The 20,422-nt window shown below is 43.3% G+C and overlaps 1 protein-coding gene across 2 annotated transcripts in view; it reads left to right on the forward strand.

Annotated features, from left to right (window-relative positions):
- Positions 1–20,422, forward strand: part of PRKG1 (protein kinase cGMP-dependent 1) — a 305,135-nt gene that overhangs the window by 264,499 nt on the left and 20,214 nt on the right. For both annotated transcript variants that reach the window (XM_010224611.2, XM_088525673.1), the window contains exon 10: positions 18,730–18,826. In XM_010224611.2, the coding sequence (XP_010222913.1) occupies positions 18,730–18,826 (97 nt within the window). The remainder of the gene's footprint in view (positions 1–18,729; positions 18,827–20,422) is intronic.

Consider the following 20,422-nt stretch of genomic DNA (forward strand, 5'->3'; position numbering starts at 1 on the left):
TCTCTAGTTTCACTTGGCAAGAATCAGTCGTAGCTTGGGGTGCCTGGCGGAGTTCAGGATCAGGCCTTGGGTTGAGGAGAAGCTGTTTTGTTTGCTCAGGAAATGCACATTGCCAATGCACTGTGGGAAAGAAATGGTCTAATCGAGGAAGCGCTTCGATTTTGGAGAGCTGTATCGGCCTTTTAATAGTCAGCGCTCTGTGACTGCAGCCTCTAAAAATTGATATTCAACATATTTAGCTGATAAGGGGCAGCATTATCTGGCTTTTCTATGAGACCCTTTCTCTCGCGCAGCGCCTCTCTTTCATGTTTATGCATCGAATAAAACACACCGCTGTCAGCATAGACCTGTGCATTTGTATTTTGCTCTTTCACTCTTTCGTCTCAGTTTCTATGGGAACCTGGGCTGGTGAGGCAGTAGGGAATAAAAGAAATGAAGAGAGTTCTTCAGAGGCATGACTCTGTCTATGCACAATTCCCAGGATTGGGGAGCATCCACAACCAGTGTAGTCAGGCGGGAGCCAAATCATCTGGGAAGGGGAAAATCGATGCAAGTGGAATGTGAGAAAATGGACGGTAATTGAGCTTCCTGGAGGACCCGGGGCTTGGGGGAGAAGGAGGAATATTTCTGTTGGCTGATTTCACACTTTTTTTTTCCTTTGAAAATGCATGGACAATACTTAAAAGAAATAACTGCAGTTTGCTATTGCCTTCTTTTAGGGTTGTATTACGGAAAGGGCCCCAGCACAACAGAAAGACTCTGCATTTGGGTAGAGTTCATGAGTTGAAAGCATGTTGTGATTACATGCATTTGGAAAGGTTTTGTGAAGAAATGTGTATTCTTGTTAATATATTGCAGCACATTGTTTAGTATCCACCACCTCAGTAGTTGTCAGCCAGTTCAGGTGAGCGATGCCGATTAGCTGAAATCAGTAGTGGAAAATAATTACTAAAATTGCCTACAGACACATCTCGAGGCCACCATGCATCGAAGTGATCCTTAAATGACACTTCCCTTTCTAACTGACTTGGAGGAGTGTGGACGTAACGTTTTGCATGAGTTGAGTATGGCTTGCGTGGGATTGTTAACTTCTGGTTGGTGAGTTAGTTATAGTATGAGATGAAGAAATCTCACGGCTTCTCTTACTCCCACTGTGTGAATCTGTTGAGTTGGAAGGAGTGAGGTGGCTATAAAAGCCCTTGACTGTTGAACAGTGTTGAGCAGCATGACGGAAAACCTTCGGCAAGCTTTTGTGCAACCCTTGGTCTCTTCATCTGAAAAACAATAGGTAGCCTTTCAGGTATACCTACGAAGAGAGAGTATCAAGGCCCTTGGCAGTGCTGAGTAGGGTCCAAAAGGTCCTTTCTCACCATCGTCACTGAAGACTTTGGATCTCTCTATTGGTTTACAGGGTGGAATTAGCAATCTATGGTGACAACTCCAGAAAGTAGCCCGGTTACAGCAAGTTTGAGAAGTGTAAACCCAGAGAGAGTAACCAAACTGTACTGTCTGGGTTACAAGTGGGTCAGTAGGAACAGAGCGCCCGATGATCTTTTGGGGCTCAAGAGGCTGGGGAAGAAGGTACATGGCAGCTAGAAGAGCTCGCTGGTGTCTGATGTGGTGTAGGACATTCTCGGGGACCTTGGAGGGGCCCTGCTTACTGGGTGAAGGTGACTCTCTGCTGGTAAGGCTGACAAATCTGACCTATCATTGTGCTGCTTGTAGCACAGCAGCTCAAATATGTAGGTGGTCACAAGAAGAGAACTTCTGTGTAGCATATAGTCTCCTGTAGACTCCGAGGACTCAAGCATTAAGTTTCATAGCTGTGAGAATTCCTGAAATAAGATATGGGCTCCACTTCCAATGCCAGGCAGGGACTTCTAGGTCAGGCAACTATCTACTTCCTTAGTAAGCCCAGGGTTTCTTGCTCCAGCCCACACAGGAAGAGCTGAAAGAACACTGCTATGATCTTAGACCTCTGAACTTATGTTCAGAAAGATCATCTGCTTTGCACTGACATCTGCTTTAGCTACTTTGCTTTAGACACCAAATCTTTTGGTTTATGTGGGAAATGTGATCTCTCTGGCTCGTTGGTACTGACTCCCACTCACATCCGAGCGTGGGAATACAGGAGCCGAGGCTTCCTCTCTGTGTTCACACTTGTTCCCAAAGCTTAGGAAAGGCAGATAGAGCTACATCTCTTCTGGTGTCTTTAGGCTTTTTGATTCTCCTAGCCCATGACTTGTATTCAGAGTTGTCCTAAGTAGGCTCATGGCACTTATTAAAACTCTAGAGGAATATGCAGAACATATCGGGATGCTTTCAAGAATGTAAAAGCTGTAGTAAGCTACTCTGAACTGCTTACCCTCCCCCAGGAGATGGGCATTTTGGCAAGCCTCTTACCTCTTGGTTCAGGCCTAATGGGGAATCGCCATAAAAACTAACAGAATTAAGTGGAAGATGTCACAGGACTCATGGTTTGAAGCTGTAGCACTGTGATGTCTAGTGTGGTCCAGCATGGAACAAACACAAGGAAGGTGTAACAGGAAACACGGAGCTATCAGAACAGGGTAATTTGGAAAATATTATCTGTGCAAGAAGTGTGAGCCCAGAAGTGACCAACTCTGCTTGCCTCAGCAACTGGAGTGAGTGGTGGTACATAGGCCTCGTGTTTGAAGGCCAGTGTTGTTAGGCCCTGAAGTGCCTAATATCATGAAAGAATGACTCTGGCCCACATTTCACTGCTCTTTGAGCAGCTTTTTCAGGAACAAATGCAGCTGGTGTTGAAAATGGTGTCAGAAATGTCTGTCTTGTAGTCCTTTGGTTGCAGTGATCCTGTCCTACCTTGCGTGGCCCTAGTGAGGTGTACCACCATCATGTTGATGCAGCTGGGAGACCCAGGAACCTTGGAAATGCCATGAGTACAGCAATTCCTGTCTTGCATGGGCAATTTATAAAAGATTAAAACCTATTTTGGGGGAAAAGCATGTATTTTTATTCCCAAATACAATAAAACACTAATACCTCTTTAAAATTTGGGGGTTGTTTTACCCTGCTAGCTACAGACATCTCTAATTTCCTTGTATCACTTAGGAAACACATTCTGACCTTGACTGGGTCTCCCGTTATTAATCAGGAGCCAGCTGGATTGTACATGGAGGAGCCTCCGAGCAGAATTTTGCACTTAACGTTTCTTTACCACGTAGCTGAGCTCAGCCCCTTTCTCTAATTCATTTTCGATCCAGCGTCACAGCATTAGAAGCTAATTCCAAACCTCCAATGCTAATTCCAGGAACTGGAGAAGACATTAAGGCCCTTTGGGGAGTTTCAAGTGACAACATGGTCATTGGTGGTGGGGAAATGTAGGAAGACGATCTTCTTCAGAAGCCAAGTGTTTTGCTATATAGCTGCAACCCAAAAGTGGCTCTTTACCTTTTGGCTAAGTCTTATTTTTGATATATTAAAAAATAAGTGTTATTGGGTCTCTTTATCGTCTTGGTGAGCAAACTGTTACAGTTTTGCAGTTCTGTAAAGCTGTTGAAGGAGGAAAAAATTCTACTGCTTGAAGGAATTGCACGTTCTTCTTTGAGATATGGGTCCGACTCTGATGTGTTATTTTGTGTGCAGGGTGACTAATATTGGATGCGTGTTTGCAGTGCAGCGTTGCGACCAAAAATAGTCATTCCTGGGGCTTTGTGTCCTATCATGCAATAGAGACCATCAGTCTTGGATGACTGGTTGGCTTTCTGATGGGGGAAAAAAAACAGCTCCGGGCATGGAGAGAAACAGCAAACTGAAGTTAGAAATCCTTATTGCACTTTTCTGAATAGTTTGTTTGCTGCTATTTCTGTATACATGTGAACTAGGTGGTATGTTGTGCTAGAGGTGCAGGGCAAAGGCAAGTTTTCTTCTATTTATTTCCTAGTAAACCCTGACATTCAAGTTATCTTCTTGACTATCACTGGAGATTGAACTTTCGGAGGACTATCATAAATTTCAGAGCCTACTCCTGAGTGCGTCCGACCATCTCAGAGCCTATCTTCAGATATTGGACCTTTCAATTACTTTTTCTGCATGTATCAGTTTCCCTGTATTTCATATTATTTGCCATTTCATTAGCATGTCCTTGAATCCCCTAAGGTCCTGCTGCAGCTCTTTTTTTGCCCTGTTTTTTGCCTTTTCTTTTTGTGTTTGTTTGTTTCTGAATAATTAATGTCAACAGAAAACTTTGTCCTTTTTCTCTTGGACCATTTGCCAGGCTGGTTTTGAATGCATTAAAGGGCTCAACACCCTACAGGATATCTGGCAGTTGTCCCTGCTCTGCCACTGACCTCTGCTCTCCGGAACAGCTCTCCATCCATGAGAAGACCTTTTCTTTTATCTCCTGTCAGCTTTACTGCTCTAATTGCCTTGCTGAGGAGCCTTATGAGATGGCTTTTGGAAATCAAATAGAGTCTGTCAAGCGTCCTGACCCTTATCTATGACCCTTTCAATAACTCCAGTGTGTTTCTGAGCCATGTGTACCTTTTCCCTTTTAGGAAAAAGAGGGTATTGACTTTGCTACTGCTAATTGTACTTTTTATTTTAGTGTTCATTTTACAATCCATAACTTCCCAGGTCACCTCTGCAAGCTGTAATGTTTTTTCTTAAAACTAGTTTCCTTACTGGGAAACCACTGTGCATGTAAACCAGTTGGTCAGGATGTAGACACCCTCAAAGCATTTTTGTTACCTTAAAGGAAGGATCTAGGGAGCCTAAGGGACCTTCACCTTATTTCAGGAAGGTGATGTAGGGACCTTCACCAAACGTAATGCTGGGATGCACTGTAGTTATTTTTAGAGTATATGGGACACAGGGATAACTAGAAATATTGTGGTGAGGGGAAACATGGGAAAGGCAAGAACATCCTGCTAGCTACAGAGAACCAATGTTGATAAATTGTAATTGTAGTTGACACTTTTCAGTAAAGCAGCCTCATATAAATGTAGAAAAGCGAGAAATAAAGTTGTAGGAGAACAGCGATATGTTGTGAATATCCTGTCATTGATTTGTAAAGCTGAGCTGCTAATAAACCTAAATACAAATGAAAGCTCGAGTATGCAAGAATATCTCCTCAAGGAAAGACCTACCTAAAAGTTCTTTTAAGCAAATATGTTTGTGGCAATGAGCTGAACTGTTGCTTATGAAAACATGGGATATTTCTGCCCTCCAGTGGAAGTATGGGAAAGTACCTCTCAGGAATTGTTGCTGCTGGAAAACTTGTCGGAGCCCACGAAGGGTTGCCAAGAAGTTTCCTGGGAACTCATTGCTTTTGACTTGTTGTTCCTGTAATTATTATTGGGTGTTTATCAGCAGATTTCCTTGATTATCTTTAGGTTCATGTGGGCCTTTAGGGTCACCTGTCCGTGTTAGTTAATACATTTGCTCTTCTATTCTGAATTTTTCAAATGTAGAGCTTGAACTAAGTAGACGTCAAGAAGGCAGTGATGTTTCTGCGCTGGAGCATGTGGACCTGGCTCAGAAGTGTGCTTTGGGGAATGCTTAATGGTTCAACCCATCATGTTCAACCCATGGGGTGTCATGAGCTCGTCTCCTAAATGAACCGAGGATGTTGTCAGTGAGTTAGGAAATATTTTTAGGGTCCTACCACGTGCTGAACTGCTGGGACTTTGGGAGCTTTCTGCCCTTCAGCTTCCTGGTGTTCCCTGAAAGGACACAATTTATATCACTTTTCAAGCTAAGGGATCATCTGCAGTAGGACAAGCTTGAGTGTTTGAGTAGCTCATTTGGTTTGTTTTTATGATAATTATAAAAAGCACGATAACATGATAAAACATAATAATAATCCAATGTTAGCAATGCACTTCATAGTTTGCACTTGCAGTGTATTTAGCTTTTGCAGCAGCAAAGAAGTGAAAACTAGATTTATTCCCCGTGATAGTCACCGTGTGCTAAGCAGTGTTTGATAAGAAACTTCCTTTCATCTAGTTGGGACAAGCCATATGGTTGCTCAGCTACTCTCTTTCCTTGTAGAACAAAAACAGACGTCCAGCTCAGCCACCGGGCATTATGAAACTCAACTCTCATCTTTCCTGAGTTAAAAGCAAATAACTCTTTGGTGTTTCTGCCCAGGGCACACGCTCATTTTAGACCTTTCTTGTCCTACGTGAGTTGTCATCTTCCCAGGAGGAAGCACCCGATCATTACTGTAGAAAATGTTACAGACTTTTTAGGCCTTACAGTTACTTTTCTCAGTTGCTTTCCCAATTCTGTTATATCATTGTCTTGTTGAGATTAGAGCAGAGGGGGAATATGTGTCAGTTATATGGTTCATATTGCAATATATGTAACTACATATAGTCTTTCATGTCTGGGTGCACCATAGTGTGTGTGGAGGTACAGTCATTTGTTTTGTTCTATTTTTCATTCCCTTCTAGTAATTTCTACTCAATTTGATGAGTAGAAATGTGATTTTTGAGCATTACTGAATACTGAGCCAATGTTTTCATGCAACTATCCACACCAAGATCTTGTTTTCTAGGTAGAGATGGCCAACTCATAGCTTTTTACAACATGTATAAAATGGCGCTTTTTTTTTTCTTTTAATATGCATCATTGCATATTGGTGGAAATTCGAGTAGCTTTATTACCCTGTCATTTAGTATCATAAAGTCCTTTTGTAACATTTCCACCTTCTGCTTTTGTCCACTGTGTTTATTAATTAAATAGCCTTGACAAATGTTGTCAGTTTGACTTATTCTCCCCTATTATAACTGTCTTTAAAAATGTCTGAGGCCTGTTGGCCTCAATCCATTAGGAAACCTGGCCATTTATTATCAATCTCTGGTTCCTATTTTTAACTTTATTTAACTTTTTTTTTTTTTAAATCAATACAAAAAACTTTTCTTCTTATCTTATGGTAGCTTCATTTCTTTAACAACTTTGTCAAATGCCTTTGGGAGATCCAGGCCAATTATATCAACCAGATCTCTCTTGCCCATGTGCATGTTGGCTCCTTCAAAGAACTCTAGTAGGTTTGTGAGGCGTGTTGGCTCTTCCCCAGCTATTTATCCATGTGTCAACTAATTCTGTTAGTACAGATGTTTGGCTTCCTAGGGATCAGGGCTCTGGATCCCATCAAGAAGCTACTTCCATGCCTCTGAGAGCAGAAGTGGTTGCAAACCACACTCAGTAGTTCACCTTGAGTTCATGGAGAACTTCTGGGTGAATGCCATCTGGTCCTGGAGGTTTCTTAATGTTCAGTGCGTCAACTCATGTCCCCTGCTGGCATTCAGTCGGAGGCTGTTACTCGGGTGATTCCCCTGTTAAGTAAGAGGATGTCCCCAAGATCTTCCATGTTGAACCCAGGGTAAAAAGTGCACTTAAGTTTTCTTCATATAGCTTTGTTCTCAGCATGCTCTTTCTATACCGTGATTTTCTGTAGACCCTACAGCCTTGTATCGGTTTTCTTGCTGCTGTTGTGATTGGGAAGAATTTATTATTTGTTTTTATATCCTCTGAAGTTCTTTTCTTTCCCCTGCCTTATGACATTTTTCCTTTCAACCAGACAGGTTTTGATTCTTTGCTTTCTTTTTTTGGTTTGTTTGAAACAGCTTCATCTTTGAAAGATGCCTTCTTGCCTTTAGGATCCTACTTACCCTGCTGTTCAGCCATACCAGCTTCCTTTTGACCTATCCTAGGTCCATGGTCAGTAGGTGCTACATTGACTGTATACTTCCAGTTGCCTGTGTTGCTACTACTGAGATTCTCTCTCCAAATCTCCCTAATTAGCTGTTTTAGCTACTTTTTGAATTCTCTTTTTTTTTTTTTCCTTCATTTTTTTAATGCATGGGTAGTCAGTGGTTTGTTTAGTTGTTTTGGTTTGGCTTTTCTTTTAAATCTCTCTTCAATTTCCCAGCCATGTTAAATATGTCTACATTATAGTTGCTGTGACAAGGAAGTTGTAAAATGGTGATATTTTGAACAGGGCCCTACACGTTGTTCAGGATCAAGTCACAAGTTGTTCTGTCTTTTCCTGGGCTGCCTGATTAGGTCTTCCCTAAAATAATCATTAATTGCATCCAAAACTTTAGGCTTGACAGACATAATATATATAGTTTGCCACTCTTCTGCATAGTGTTTCTTCTCTTTGCAGAGGTCATGTCAGAGCTCCTTCACGGTTACAGTTGTGGGTGGTCAGAAGTCTAGTGCTAACGCTCTGCTTCTCTATTTAGACCTGGAATTTTTGTCTGTTGATGATCTGGGTGACTTGCTGATAATTTGATTTGCTAATCTGATCTGACACAGCACAGTGTCTGACTTGGTATAGCCTGCACCTACAGAGCCTACTCAATAGCGTTTGTGACATTGTCCCAGTGACTGTCTTCTCATCGTGTCAAAGCCTTGTTGAAAGCTAGACACTCTTGTTCTCCAGTTCCAGGTCCAGATTACCTGGATTTTTTTCTTTCTCTGGATTCTTTTTAAATGGACCACTAGTTCTGATGTTTTTTTTTTTTTTTCCCGTCCTGTCCTCCACTTTTTCTCAGTACTGTGTCGAGTTAGCTGTGTAGAGTTTTAAGCTTCAGGACAAAGTTTCTGCCTCTGCTGAGCTTCTCCCACCTGATACCAAAAGGGTGGCTTTCCGCCTTTGGCACGCATACATCCACACACACAACACCGAGGACCATGTCAGCGGCTATGGCATGGGGATGGGATTCAGTTGTCTTCTGCTTGAAAGGGCCCTAGTAGGTGATGGTAGGCACTCATCTCTTACATCCCACGAGGCCCAAGATGTTGCTTTTTGCTTCTGAAAGTGCTGCTCATAGCTAGGATGCAAACAAACCTAAAGGGTAAGTCAGACTAAAAGAAGGCTTGAGAGAGGAGAATATGAAGACAGAGTTGGCGACGTGGAGCCCAGTTTGGCTGCTGTCTTCCCACAGTTTCATCTGTCTGCCAGAATAAACAAGCAGGACCAAAAGCTCGCTTTGTGTGCACACGTACTTGCTTTGTAAGGGAAAAATCTGCTTCCTGCCCACTCCTGCTCTTCCGTAGGATATTATGGTATGTCCTCTCCTCCCCGCCTTCCCCAAATATGCCACCTTTTTTTCCCCCCAAAACCAATTAGGACGCAATCTGCACGGGAGGAAACGACTTCTGCAGCTATGCCAGTATTGGCTGCAGCACTCTGCAGTCAAAGCTCAATGGTTTTGCTGTAGCACTTTGGGAGATTTTCTTCTGTAACCTCAGTCAATTAATACTTCTCCGTGGGCATTTTGAAGAAGCCATGAGTTTGACACCAGTATCATTCACTCATCTGCCGCAGCATGTCCTATCATGCCCTGAGCTCTGCCTGAGATGCTGGAGTAGGCTCCAAAAAATGTTGCTGAGATGCCTCCTGGCAGCCCTTGAAGAGCAGTTTGTTCGGTGGAGGTTGCCCTCTGCTTCTTATGGGTCACCAAGCTGGAAGACCCTGTAGCGAGGGAAATTTTCCTAGTTTAAAATAAAAATGGTTTAATGCAGCTTGCTGGGCAAAATCACAAGTACGCGTTGCTTGGACCCTGGGGGACTTTAGCAATATGCAGTTAATGCAAACAGGGTAAGCTGAGCAAATAAATATGCCCAACATCAGCAATATATGGATCTGTTCCCCTTCTACTTGGGGGGAAAAAAAAAAAAGGCAATCAGACCTTTTTAATCTGAGTATTGCTGTTGCCATGGTGAGCATTTACTTATGCAAGCAATGCAGTCCTATGTTAAGGCAAGAGGGCCATCAAGCTTTTGCATGTGGAAATAAGCAGATTTGGGGTTTGTGGTATGCACTTAGCAGGTTGCAATAGCTTCCTTAGATAGTGAGATAACTGTGATTTGAGCAACTTGTGGCTGTAACTGGACTTTACCTATACATTTACCTATATCTCACTGAGGAGGGGCCTGCTAATGGTGCAGTGTGCCCATTGCAATGCTAATGGGGATGGCTCTTCCCTTGTTGTCCGACCAGTTGCATTCCAAAAATCTTCTGGTTTGTGATACATGGTGGCACACTTGGGCCAGACTCGTTAAGTACTGCCCTTGGTGGCTGATATTTGAGTTGTGGGCAAGACGTGTGCATACACATACATGTATGGATATACAGGATGGAAATCTCTGGTGGAAGAGCCTTGGCCTTGGGATTGAACGTTTCATAATTGATGGGTCATCATGCAATATGAAGCACTGTACTCAGGTGTTAATGCTCAACAGATAAGCTTGCTCTTGGCCATCAAGGATTCATATTTTCTTGGGGGGTGAACCATACTGAAAAGAGCAGAAAATATCCAAGTAATTTGGAAAAATCCTCTTTGTGAGCTAAAATAGCACTGAGGAACATGAATCCATTCTTGATGATGTAGAGGCCATGTCATTTTATTTATTTTATTGATTTTGTTTTTACTTTTGCTGTCCCAGAAAGGGAATTTGTCTTTGTATGCATTATATGTCTTTGCATAAATCAATACCTCTGCAAAAAGGCAAGAGCAATGCCCATTGCCACCCACTAACTCATCTTTTTCCACTGACTTCTTGGCCTACAAGGAAAAAATATTAGCAACTATTTTTCCTAGTGAAAACACTGTCGAAAAAGGAAATGCTGTAGGGAAATATGTGATTTCCACAAAGGTTTATTTGAGAGAAAAAGAACAAAAAAGATGACTATTGCTATTGTTCTGAAACGCTCTTTTATTTTGTGCTTTAGGCAGGTTGCATTGAAACTAAAACATTGAGGGTGGTGTTTGAGCAGCAGGAAAAAAATACCTGTTCTTCCATAGTATTTTGGGTTATTTTGTGATTGTGTACTTCTCTTCTATTTGGGAATAGGAAAAGATTCTTTTTGTGCTTGCATTTTTCAGTTAAAAATAAGGTTTTCACCTGGGTGTAATCCCAGGTCTCAAGGTTTAGTGCCTCTCTGCTGATGCCAAACACAAATACAACCCAGTGGCCATGAGGCAACCTCTTTGGTCTCAAGCTAGCAACATCCAGGGCTTATATATATATATGTGTGTGTGTGTGTGTGTATATATATATATATATACACACACATATACACACACACACACACACACACATATATGTGTGTGTTTTTATATATATCATAGAATCACAGAATGCTTAAGGTTGGAAGGGACCTCTAGAGGTCATCTAGTCCAACCCCCCTGCACACGCAGGGTCACCTAGAGCACGTGGCACAGGACTGCGTCCAAGCGGGTTTGAAGATCTCCAGAGAAGGAGACTCCACAACCTCTCTGGGCAGCCTGTTCCAGTGCTCTGGCACCCTCACTGCTAAGAAATTTTTCCTTAACTTCCTGTGGAACTTTTGGTGCTTCAGTTTCCAACCATTTCCTCTAGTTCTGTCAGTGGCTACCACTGAGAAGAGGCCAGCACCATCCTCCTCACTCCCTCCCTTGAGGTACTTCTAGACACTGCTCAGGTCCCCTCTCAGCCTTCTCTTCTCCAGGCTGAACAGGCCCAGCTCCCTCAGCCTCTCCTCATAGGGCAGATGTTCCAGGTCCCTGATCATCCTCGTAGCCCTGCACTGGAATCTCTCCAGCAGCTCCACATCCCTCTTGTACTGTGAAGCCCAGAACTGGACACAATACTCCAGATGCGACCTCACCAGGGCTGAGTAGAGGGGCAGGATCACCTCCCTCGACCTGCTGGAGACGCTCTTCTTAATGCACCCCAGGATCCCATTGGCCTTCTTGGCCACGAGGGCACACTGCTGCCTCATGGTCAAGTAGTTGTCCACCACAACACCCAGGTCCCTCTCTGCAGAGCTGCTCTCCAGAAGGTCGGTCCCCAGCCTGTACTGGTGTCTGGGGTTATTCCTCCCCAGGTGCAGGACCTTGCACTTGGCCTTGTTGAATTGCATGAGGTTTTTCACCGCCCAGTTGTCCAGTCTGTCCAGGTCCCTCTGGATGGCAGCGCAGCCCTCTGGGGTATCGGCTACTCCTCCCAGTTTTGTATCATCAGCAAACTTGCTGAGGGAGCACTCTGTGCCTTCATCCAGGTCATTGATGAATAAATTGAACAGGATTGGACTGAGGACTGACCCCTGGGGGACCCCGCTAGCTACAGGCCTCCAACTAGACTCTGCATCTCTGATCACCACCCTCTGGGCTCTACCATCCAGTCAGTTGTTAATCTACCTCAGCGTCCGCTCATCTATCCCACTCTTCCAGAACTTGCCCAGGAGGGTGTTGTGAGGGATGGTGTCAAAAGCCTTGCTGAAGTCGAGATAGATGACATCCACCACTCTCCCCTCATCTATCCAGCTGGTCATTCCATCATAGAAGGCTATCAGATTAGTCCAGCATGATTTCCCCTTGGTGAATCCATGCTGACTACTCTGAACACCTTCTTATCCTCCACATGTTTGGAGACAACAGCCAAGATGAGCTGCTCTATGACTTTTCCAGGGATGGAGGGGAGGCTGACTGGCCTGGGTCCTCCTTCTTGCCGTTTTTGAAGACTGGTGTGACATTGGCTGATATATATAGGTTTATATAAAACTAAATAAATCACTTCTTGAGCAATATCTTTTAATACTGTGCAGAGCAGGAAACAACAGCAGAGGAAGGAAAACCCCACATCCTTCCCCCCACCCACCCCCTTTTTAATTAAAATTTATTCAAGCTTTGTTTTGGGAAGTAGAGAATGCAGCATCTCTTGTTTGAACTATTTTGGGACATTTGCGGCAGCAGGATCTGGTTTAGCAAAGGTGCGTTGGACACTTGACTGGGGACAGGGCATCTGCAGATGGAGATTCAAACAAGCCAGTAAAAGACTGTAAAAGGATAAGAATTTGAGAAAATTGAAGAAGTATTGCAAAAAGAGAGTACAGAGATCCTGCCATTGCCCTGGCTTTTAGGCATCAAGTAAAAACCGCTGCGTTGTGGTGCCTTCTGTGAGGCCTCATGAAAGCGTTTCCTGGGGGAAGGTGCTAAAATGGGGTCTTTGGACACAGACATCTGGCTCTTCGCCTTCCTTTGAACCGTGCGCAGAGGGAGGAGGCCCTGGCTTTGCCCACAGATCACGGAAGCTGCTCAGCTTCCCTCTGCCTGAGCACACCTATCCCTTCCTCCTTTGGGCATGGAGATGAAAGAAAGCTTAATGTGCCAGTCCTGAAAAAAGAAAGGAGATATTAGGCATCCAAAAGTTTTGTACAACTCAGGGAAAAGGACTTGGGTCATGAAGGAAGCATCTGGGTTGTGTAGGGCAGCACCAAGCTTGGCACCTCAGTTATTTTATTGGCCATCTTCAACTGCCCAAATGCGTCCTGGGTTTGGCACCCAACCTCCTGATGTTGAGTAGTAAACGGATCTACTGTGCCCATCCCTAGGAATAGCTCAGAGATGAGAGGGTATGGAACAGATCCACTCTACAGCTGGTCCATGCATGTGCTGTCAGCCCATCCAGATCGGCATTTTGCCCCCAGTGAGAACTTTCTGAAGGTCTGTGGTGTCCCACAAGCTTGTCCAAAATTGCGGAATTGCTGACCTCAGAATTATGGTCTGGAAGAAGGAGACCTGAACCAAGGTGAAGCTCTCTTGTTATTTTTATATATCTCATATTTTCCCCCTATATCTACTTATGTATAGCGATATGTAGATAGATAGATGCCTTTCAATTGCAGACTCCAAGAAAAACAAATAGCTTATTTACCACTGTTCCTTGGCGGAGCAGCAAATCCTCATCTGCGAGTAAATCTTTTGTCTGAAAGGTAATAATCCCTTCTAGGAATGTCTTAACCTTAATATAATAGATGATATTTATGGTTGTGCTAGCATATCCCCAGTTGTAGGGTTCATGGTCGCCTTGTGCCAGTGCTTTTATCCAACATCTGGGTGTCCTGTTGTCCCTATAAATGGCCCTGTCCGAATCTGATCTTTGGGGTTTTTTTTTGTGTTTCTGTACATGTGAACAAGCTAAATAAATTCACGTAACATGACAGAGCTTAGCACGAATTCGGCTTTTGTGTAACACTGGGTGTGGCTGACAGTAAAATAGGTGAAGGAATTGTCTTTTACTTGACATTTTATTCCTGTTGATGGCAGCATTGATCCGAAAGGGATGTTTTGAAAGCGAAGGTGCATTTCTGGCATGAGAGGGATAGACATCTGGTACCTTCAGATGTCTGGTACATGGAGAAAGAAACACAAAGCTTAGGTATTTCCTATGCAGAGAGCCCATCCTTCTCTGCTATCATTGCTTACTCCACTTGAGTAATTTGAGGCTAAGCACTTCTTTAGTTAATAAGTTAGGGGAGGGGGCTCTGCAACATGCAGGATGACACCATTAGAGGATGATAGTACTACCTTCCCCTCCGGTGTTTCTGGTTTATGCCTTGGGTTATTTGTTTTGTGACTCCAGGATCTGTTGAGGGTCATTTCTCCACCCAAAGCACATGCTCACTCCAATGGACCAGCGCCTCAAGCAAACGCTAGAGGAGAAGCACATGGGGTGGGATCTCTGCGAGGATGAGTGCCAAGACACCACAAAGACACGAGGATTTGCTTTTGATGCCTCTTCAGAATTTGCTTTCAGGCACTTCCAGGCTCTGAATGCTGCAGGTGGAGTAAAAAACTGTGCCGGCAACTGAATATTTGACTTCTTGCCCATCATCCAGCCACCGTGGTTCAGTTTACTCTACTCTTTGCTGAGATTCAAGTCTTCTGCTGGTGGAAATGCCTTATCTCCCAGTCAGGGTGCTGCAGTGAAACCAGCCAACCAACAAAATGGGATATAAAGCTGGCAAAATAGCTGTTAAATAGCTAGGGTTTGTCTTGGTGGCAGTCAGATTTTTTAAAATTTTTTTTTCTTTTAGCCAAAGTTTTTAGGTTTGTTATTGTCAGGAGTTGATCGTTGGGTCCCATTTGGTTACAATTTCCATCTCATTGGCAGCGTGCAGGTGGAAAGATGCCAAGCTTTGCATCTGAGATGCCTGTTTGGTAACAGATGTCTAATGTTGCCCAACACTTCTAGTTTGTGCAATAGGAATTGTGAGCTGGTTCGGAGAAACCGGGCAGTTGGGGAATGACAAACCTTTGCTTGTGCCATTTCCTTGTTTCTTCTCTTTTAGTTGCTCCATTAGGGTTATTCTGATTTTTTTGTGTGTATAGCTTGGGTGTTAGAGCTTCAAGAGCTGCTCCTTCAAAGTGCAAGGACACGTGTACAGCGACATTTTCTTGTGGTCTTTCCTTTAACTCTGGTTTCTCAGGTGATGCTGCTATCCAGGCTAAGGACAATGCAACCCAACTCATGTTAATTACTGGCTCATTGAGCATATTTATCTTATTTGAGGGAGAGAAAGAAATCATGGTTCCAAGCCCCATATCTCCCACAGCTACGTGTCTCCCGTGTATCTCAGCTGGCCTCCTTAACCTGTCCCAGAAACATGCATATTCCTATAGACATACCAACTTTAATCATTAAACCTCTGCATTTCTTTAGTCTGCTCTCCTCATCCCTTGAAAGGATGGATGGTTTGATTTTGGAGAGTGATGCTAATTAAAGAAACACATTGCAGACTTGATTCTCACCTATAGCGTGGAGAAGGTTAAGAGGTCCCATATATTTTTCACTAGAAGTCTGTAGAAACGCTGTCTTGATTGCACCATGTTTCCTGGAGAATGAACCTGAGAAGAGCAAGGAGCCCACTTCCCGAGATCTCAACAGCTTCTCTTTAGAGAGGGCCCTGCAAATTAAGCAAGCTGCCTAAAAGTTGGTTCATACTCTGAATTTCCAGATGATGATCTTGACCTCGTTTTGGTATTTTTATTTAAGCGACTTAAGAGATTTATTCTTAGGCTTTCCAGGGCTGAGATGCGTAACTCATGTTAGCTGTATTGCTTCTGCTGACTCTTAAATTAAAGCACAGCATCGTCCCATTCACCTTCAGATAAATCTAATTTAACTGACAGTAATCCTCAAGATTTAGGAGCTTTTGAGAATTTACAGGTGCATTCTGTGTCAGAATTCAGCAGTAAATTGTGTACCTTTAGACAATATTGATCTTGTGCTTTTATTGCAATTTGATTGGAAAGTGGACTTGGACCTTTGTAGCTGGGAATGAAGCAGAATGCAGATGTGATGGTTCCTGTCAAGCATATGATAGGCTTGCATGCATTTTATTCTCATTTTCGTTGTTTCACTCTCTATTTTATGCATTTCTTTTGATTCTAAGATGCCTGTTGCGTAGTGTCTGGAGAACTGGATCCGATTTGTTTTACAGGCTTCATTGCACTTGGATTTACTAACCGCACACCACGGGTCTGAGTTTTTTGCTAGGAGATTTCCAAAAAACCCAATCAACTTAATGCCCTAGTTGCTGCCTTTAATGAAATAATAAATTCATGGATTTTTGCCTCACACAGGCCTGTTTCAAAAGCCATCAGCTTTCAGCTTCTATGGCTTGACATGCAAAACCTGAAGAGCTTGTGGCTGCTGCATGAGATCGTGGGTCCTCACCAACCCATTGAGAAGAATTGGTAGCTCTTCCAAGAGTTGAGTAACCCTCCATTTGCCTTTCCAGTTCCACTTCCAGAAACAGTCTGGTTTTGTCCCCCCAGGTCACATGCTTTGAACTCTGTGCAATTTTTGTAGGACTCTGCAATCGCTCAGGATAAGAGCAAAGGAAAGATTTGTTTTTCCCCTTCCGTCTTTCTTGTATGGCTTTGGAAACCCTAGTTCTGACATACTGGCATTTGGCATCTCCCACCCACTCTTTGCTGGGGGGATGTGACCCTTCTGCAGCTCCCACTGAGCTTTTTGGCTAAAAATTTTGCAGCAAATGTTTCACCTTGGGAGGAAATTTTTCCACATTGGCCTCTCGGCTTTCTAGCAATTGCAAATTATTAAATGCATTTTAAATGGTCAGGAAAGCCAAAGACAAATCCTACGCTGCATATACATATTTAGCACGACCATTAGACCCATCTCATTGCATTGTCACGCCCAAAATGATGTGCCTTTTGTGATTTAGAAGTGAACCTGTAAATATGTCTTTCACTTAACAGATACTCTTTTTTAAAAAATGGCTACGAGTTTAATATGTACCTCACGATTAGTATAAAGCGATCAATAAGCAGCTGTGTCCCACAAGGTTATTCCAAGTTCAAAGCAGGCTCGGTGGCGATTGCTTTCCAAAATCGGATGCAGGCCACAGGGACAAGGTCACTGAGAGGATCTGGTAACGGTATAAATAATAAAGTGAAGCTGAACTCATTTGGCACCCATGGCCCTGGATAAAAGAGCGCTTTATTGTGTTGTCTTTTGGGCATCCTTATGGGACCTTTTGTCTTTCTCAGCATCTCTTTTTTCCTCTCCCTTTTACCTTTGAATTACATTTTTTTCCCCCTCCTTCTCTCAAAATGGCATTTTGGTTTTCGATAAAATACCAAAGGTGGTTTGACAGGATCAAGTCCCTAAATCAATGTCATTCCCTTATTGAATTAGATTATTAGATACAGGGATGGGCATGACAGAGTAGATCCATTAAAAAGATAGATAGGTGGTCGTGCGGACGCGATCATTGCTGATGCTGTGATAGTTTATCTTTGCTGGAGCCTAAAAAGGGCTCCAATGAAGCACACGATGCTTGGGTGAAATAACACATTGTGGTTGCAGTCAACGGCAAAACATCACGGATAAATTGTGCACTTCTAAGCCAATTCCCCCTTTACACCTTGCATGTCTTTTTTTCCATAACCCCATTAATGCTTTTTGGGGCTTTTTTTCCCCACATAATCACATATCACCAATAGCCAAAGGTTGCTACATGCACAGGGACTTCTCTGGCATCTGAATGTCAAACTTTAGTGAGTGGGTGGATCCCGTCCATCCATTTTCCTTCTGAGCCTTTCTAAAAATACCGTGAACCTTGACAAGGAGCTATTTTTGAGGACTCATATTCATGAGTGTGTTCATGGGAAGCTTAATTTTGGCAGGCTTGCATGTGTTAGATTTGCATGCTTCCATAGTGAAGGGCTTAGTGAACTTCTGTTGTGAGCCAGTTGCGCATGGGCTAACGAGAGAGCATCGGGATTTTGGGACCTCCTGGGCTGTTATTTCTCCTTCAAGTGAGTTTATAGCAGGAAAAGAAGTGAAGATATTTTTTAAGGAATGTTAATATGTGACTGAAGTCATTCATTGCAGGCATTTGCACAGCAGCCCCCAGCTTATCGGATCTGATTTCATTAAAAAAAAAAAAAAAAAAGGGGGCTATGGTTTCTCTCCAGGGACCTTAATGATCTGCCACTTTTCCATAAAACACTTAGAGAAACTGCTGCCAGCCTGCAGATGAAAGAAATCTCTGAGAGAGACTTGATCTTCCAGAAAAAAAAAATCCTAAAAGGCAAAACAAACCACCCACTCCTCGCAAGAAGATATATAGAAAATGTCAAACTGTAGCACTCGCTTGGTAGCTGGAGCAGGATTGCAGTACCAGACTTGTGCACTGTAGGCATGTACTAGGAACGTTTGCTTTTCGCACTTGGAAAAAAACCAAAAATGCAAAGTGGAGCTATGCTATAACAGGACCAACAACTACGAGTGTGATTAGAAGCAAACTGTGAGCAATAAGATGGAAATTAAGCAGGTAAAGGCTGTTCCACGCTCATGCTGTTCGGGTACGGTATTGCGCAGTCCTCGTGTTTGCCCATCTAAGAAATTTCCGTTTTTTCGCATAAAAAAATTCAGATATGAAGCCGAAGCTGCCTTCTTCGCCAACCTGAAACTGTCTGATTTCAACATCATTGACACCCTTGGAGTTGGAGGGTTTGGACGAGTTGAACTGGTAGGTAATCTTTTCATTTTTCTCTGAAATTTGTGTAATGTTCTGGGAACAACAGTACGGTCTTTTCATTTGTCCTCATTACTACACCTGAATTACTGTCAGAGAAGCATGTGTTGGGCTTATTTTATTAATAGTTGAAGAAAGTCGTATTGCATTTGCAGGGAAATAAACCTAAAGGATGTACATCCTAGATTAGGAGAGGAGCACCTATCTTCTCTCTCCAAGAGTTCTTATACCAAAACAATACCTTTTTATGGCACTGATTGCCTTTTAAACAATAACCTGAAGAGTATTCTGCCTTTCTGTGGTGTTGATGGATGAGATAAGAGCAACCTGTGATTTTAGTTGGCCAAAAGTGGAGTCATGGTCCACCATCTGCGCTAAGAAGTTGCTAATTCAGGTCTGGAGATCAATGTCCTACTTGACTATGAAGCAAACTGGTGACTGTTAAGCACACTGTAGACTATGAGGCAAACTATGCATTATGTCTGATTTACAGTTCGCAGGAGGATGTTTGAATATTTCTTGTTTGATTGCTTTTAAAGAAAGCACAAAATCTAGGTTGGCTTTTTGCTCTGCGTGGGTTTAGAGCCATGTAGTTGTTGGTGGGTTTTTTATTGTTATTAAAACAAGGGCTAAGCGAGAAGAGTCAGAAAGGGCAGCAGTTGCGCGACCCATTTGTAAGATTGTGTGAATGCAAAAGCTTTTAATAGCAAGAGGGAGCTTAGTTTACATCACAGTGCTCAAGCACGGAGGCGTTTCTGCTACCGGACACCAGTACAGTATGTGAGGAACTCCTCTAAATTAGGGGGCAGAAAAGTAAACAGAGTTACTGCTGCCATCACAAAAGTGGAGGGGAAATCCCCATGCCGGACGGAAGCCAAAAGTGCCTTTTTGCACGATCTCTGTTGCGCTGGGAACTTGGAAACCAGCAAAATGAGTGGTTGGATTATTGCCGGTGACGTGACGGGTGAAATCGGTATTTAAATGACAACTTGTTTCTGTCTTTTCCTCTTCAGAGGTTATTTAAAATCATGCAGTGAGGGCTTTGATCTCTTCCTCTTGCTCTATTTTTGTTTCCCCATTAGCAGCTGGTGTTTTGGAACATGGTCACGGGAGCTCAGCTCAGTAGCTTTGGGACAGTGTCATTCCCCCTCTCCTTCTATAGTCATTGGAGAGAGAGACAGAGGGGACTCCTGTCAAGGATGCATGAGAGCAAGAGTCTAATTTGGGCAACACTAAATCAATTGGGTTGTGTTGCTGAAGGCACGAGGCCTGTAGCTCCAGCTGCTTTCCAAGTCAATGTGGTGGTAAGAAGGATCACATCTGTGGCTGAAACCTTGGCCAAGTCTCAGAAACAGCACCAATGGGCATGCTCTGTTGTTTTAGGCTATCAGAAGACAAGTAGAAATATGTAAATCTGAGGAGGCCCCAAGTTTTTAGAAGCCTTCAGGAAGTGCTGAGTATCTCCTCAGCAGCCTGCAGAAGCCTATAGGTGGTAGAAAAGCCGTCATCATCTTGTAGGGGGTTGTCTTCAGCGGTGAGTTTAGGAGGTTCCAAACAGGAGAATGCTGCTTAAAGTCATCTTTCTGGGTA

Source organism: Tinamus guttatus, unplaced genomic scaffold (genome assembly GCF_059628265.1).
Source record: "Tinamus guttatus ecotype Peru unplaced genomic scaffold, ASM5962826v1 Tinamus_guttatus_pri_ptg000023l, whole genome shotgun sequence".
Taxonomy (NCBI): Eukaryota; Metazoa; Chordata; class Aves; order Tinamiformes; family Tinamidae; genus Tinamus; species Tinamus guttatus.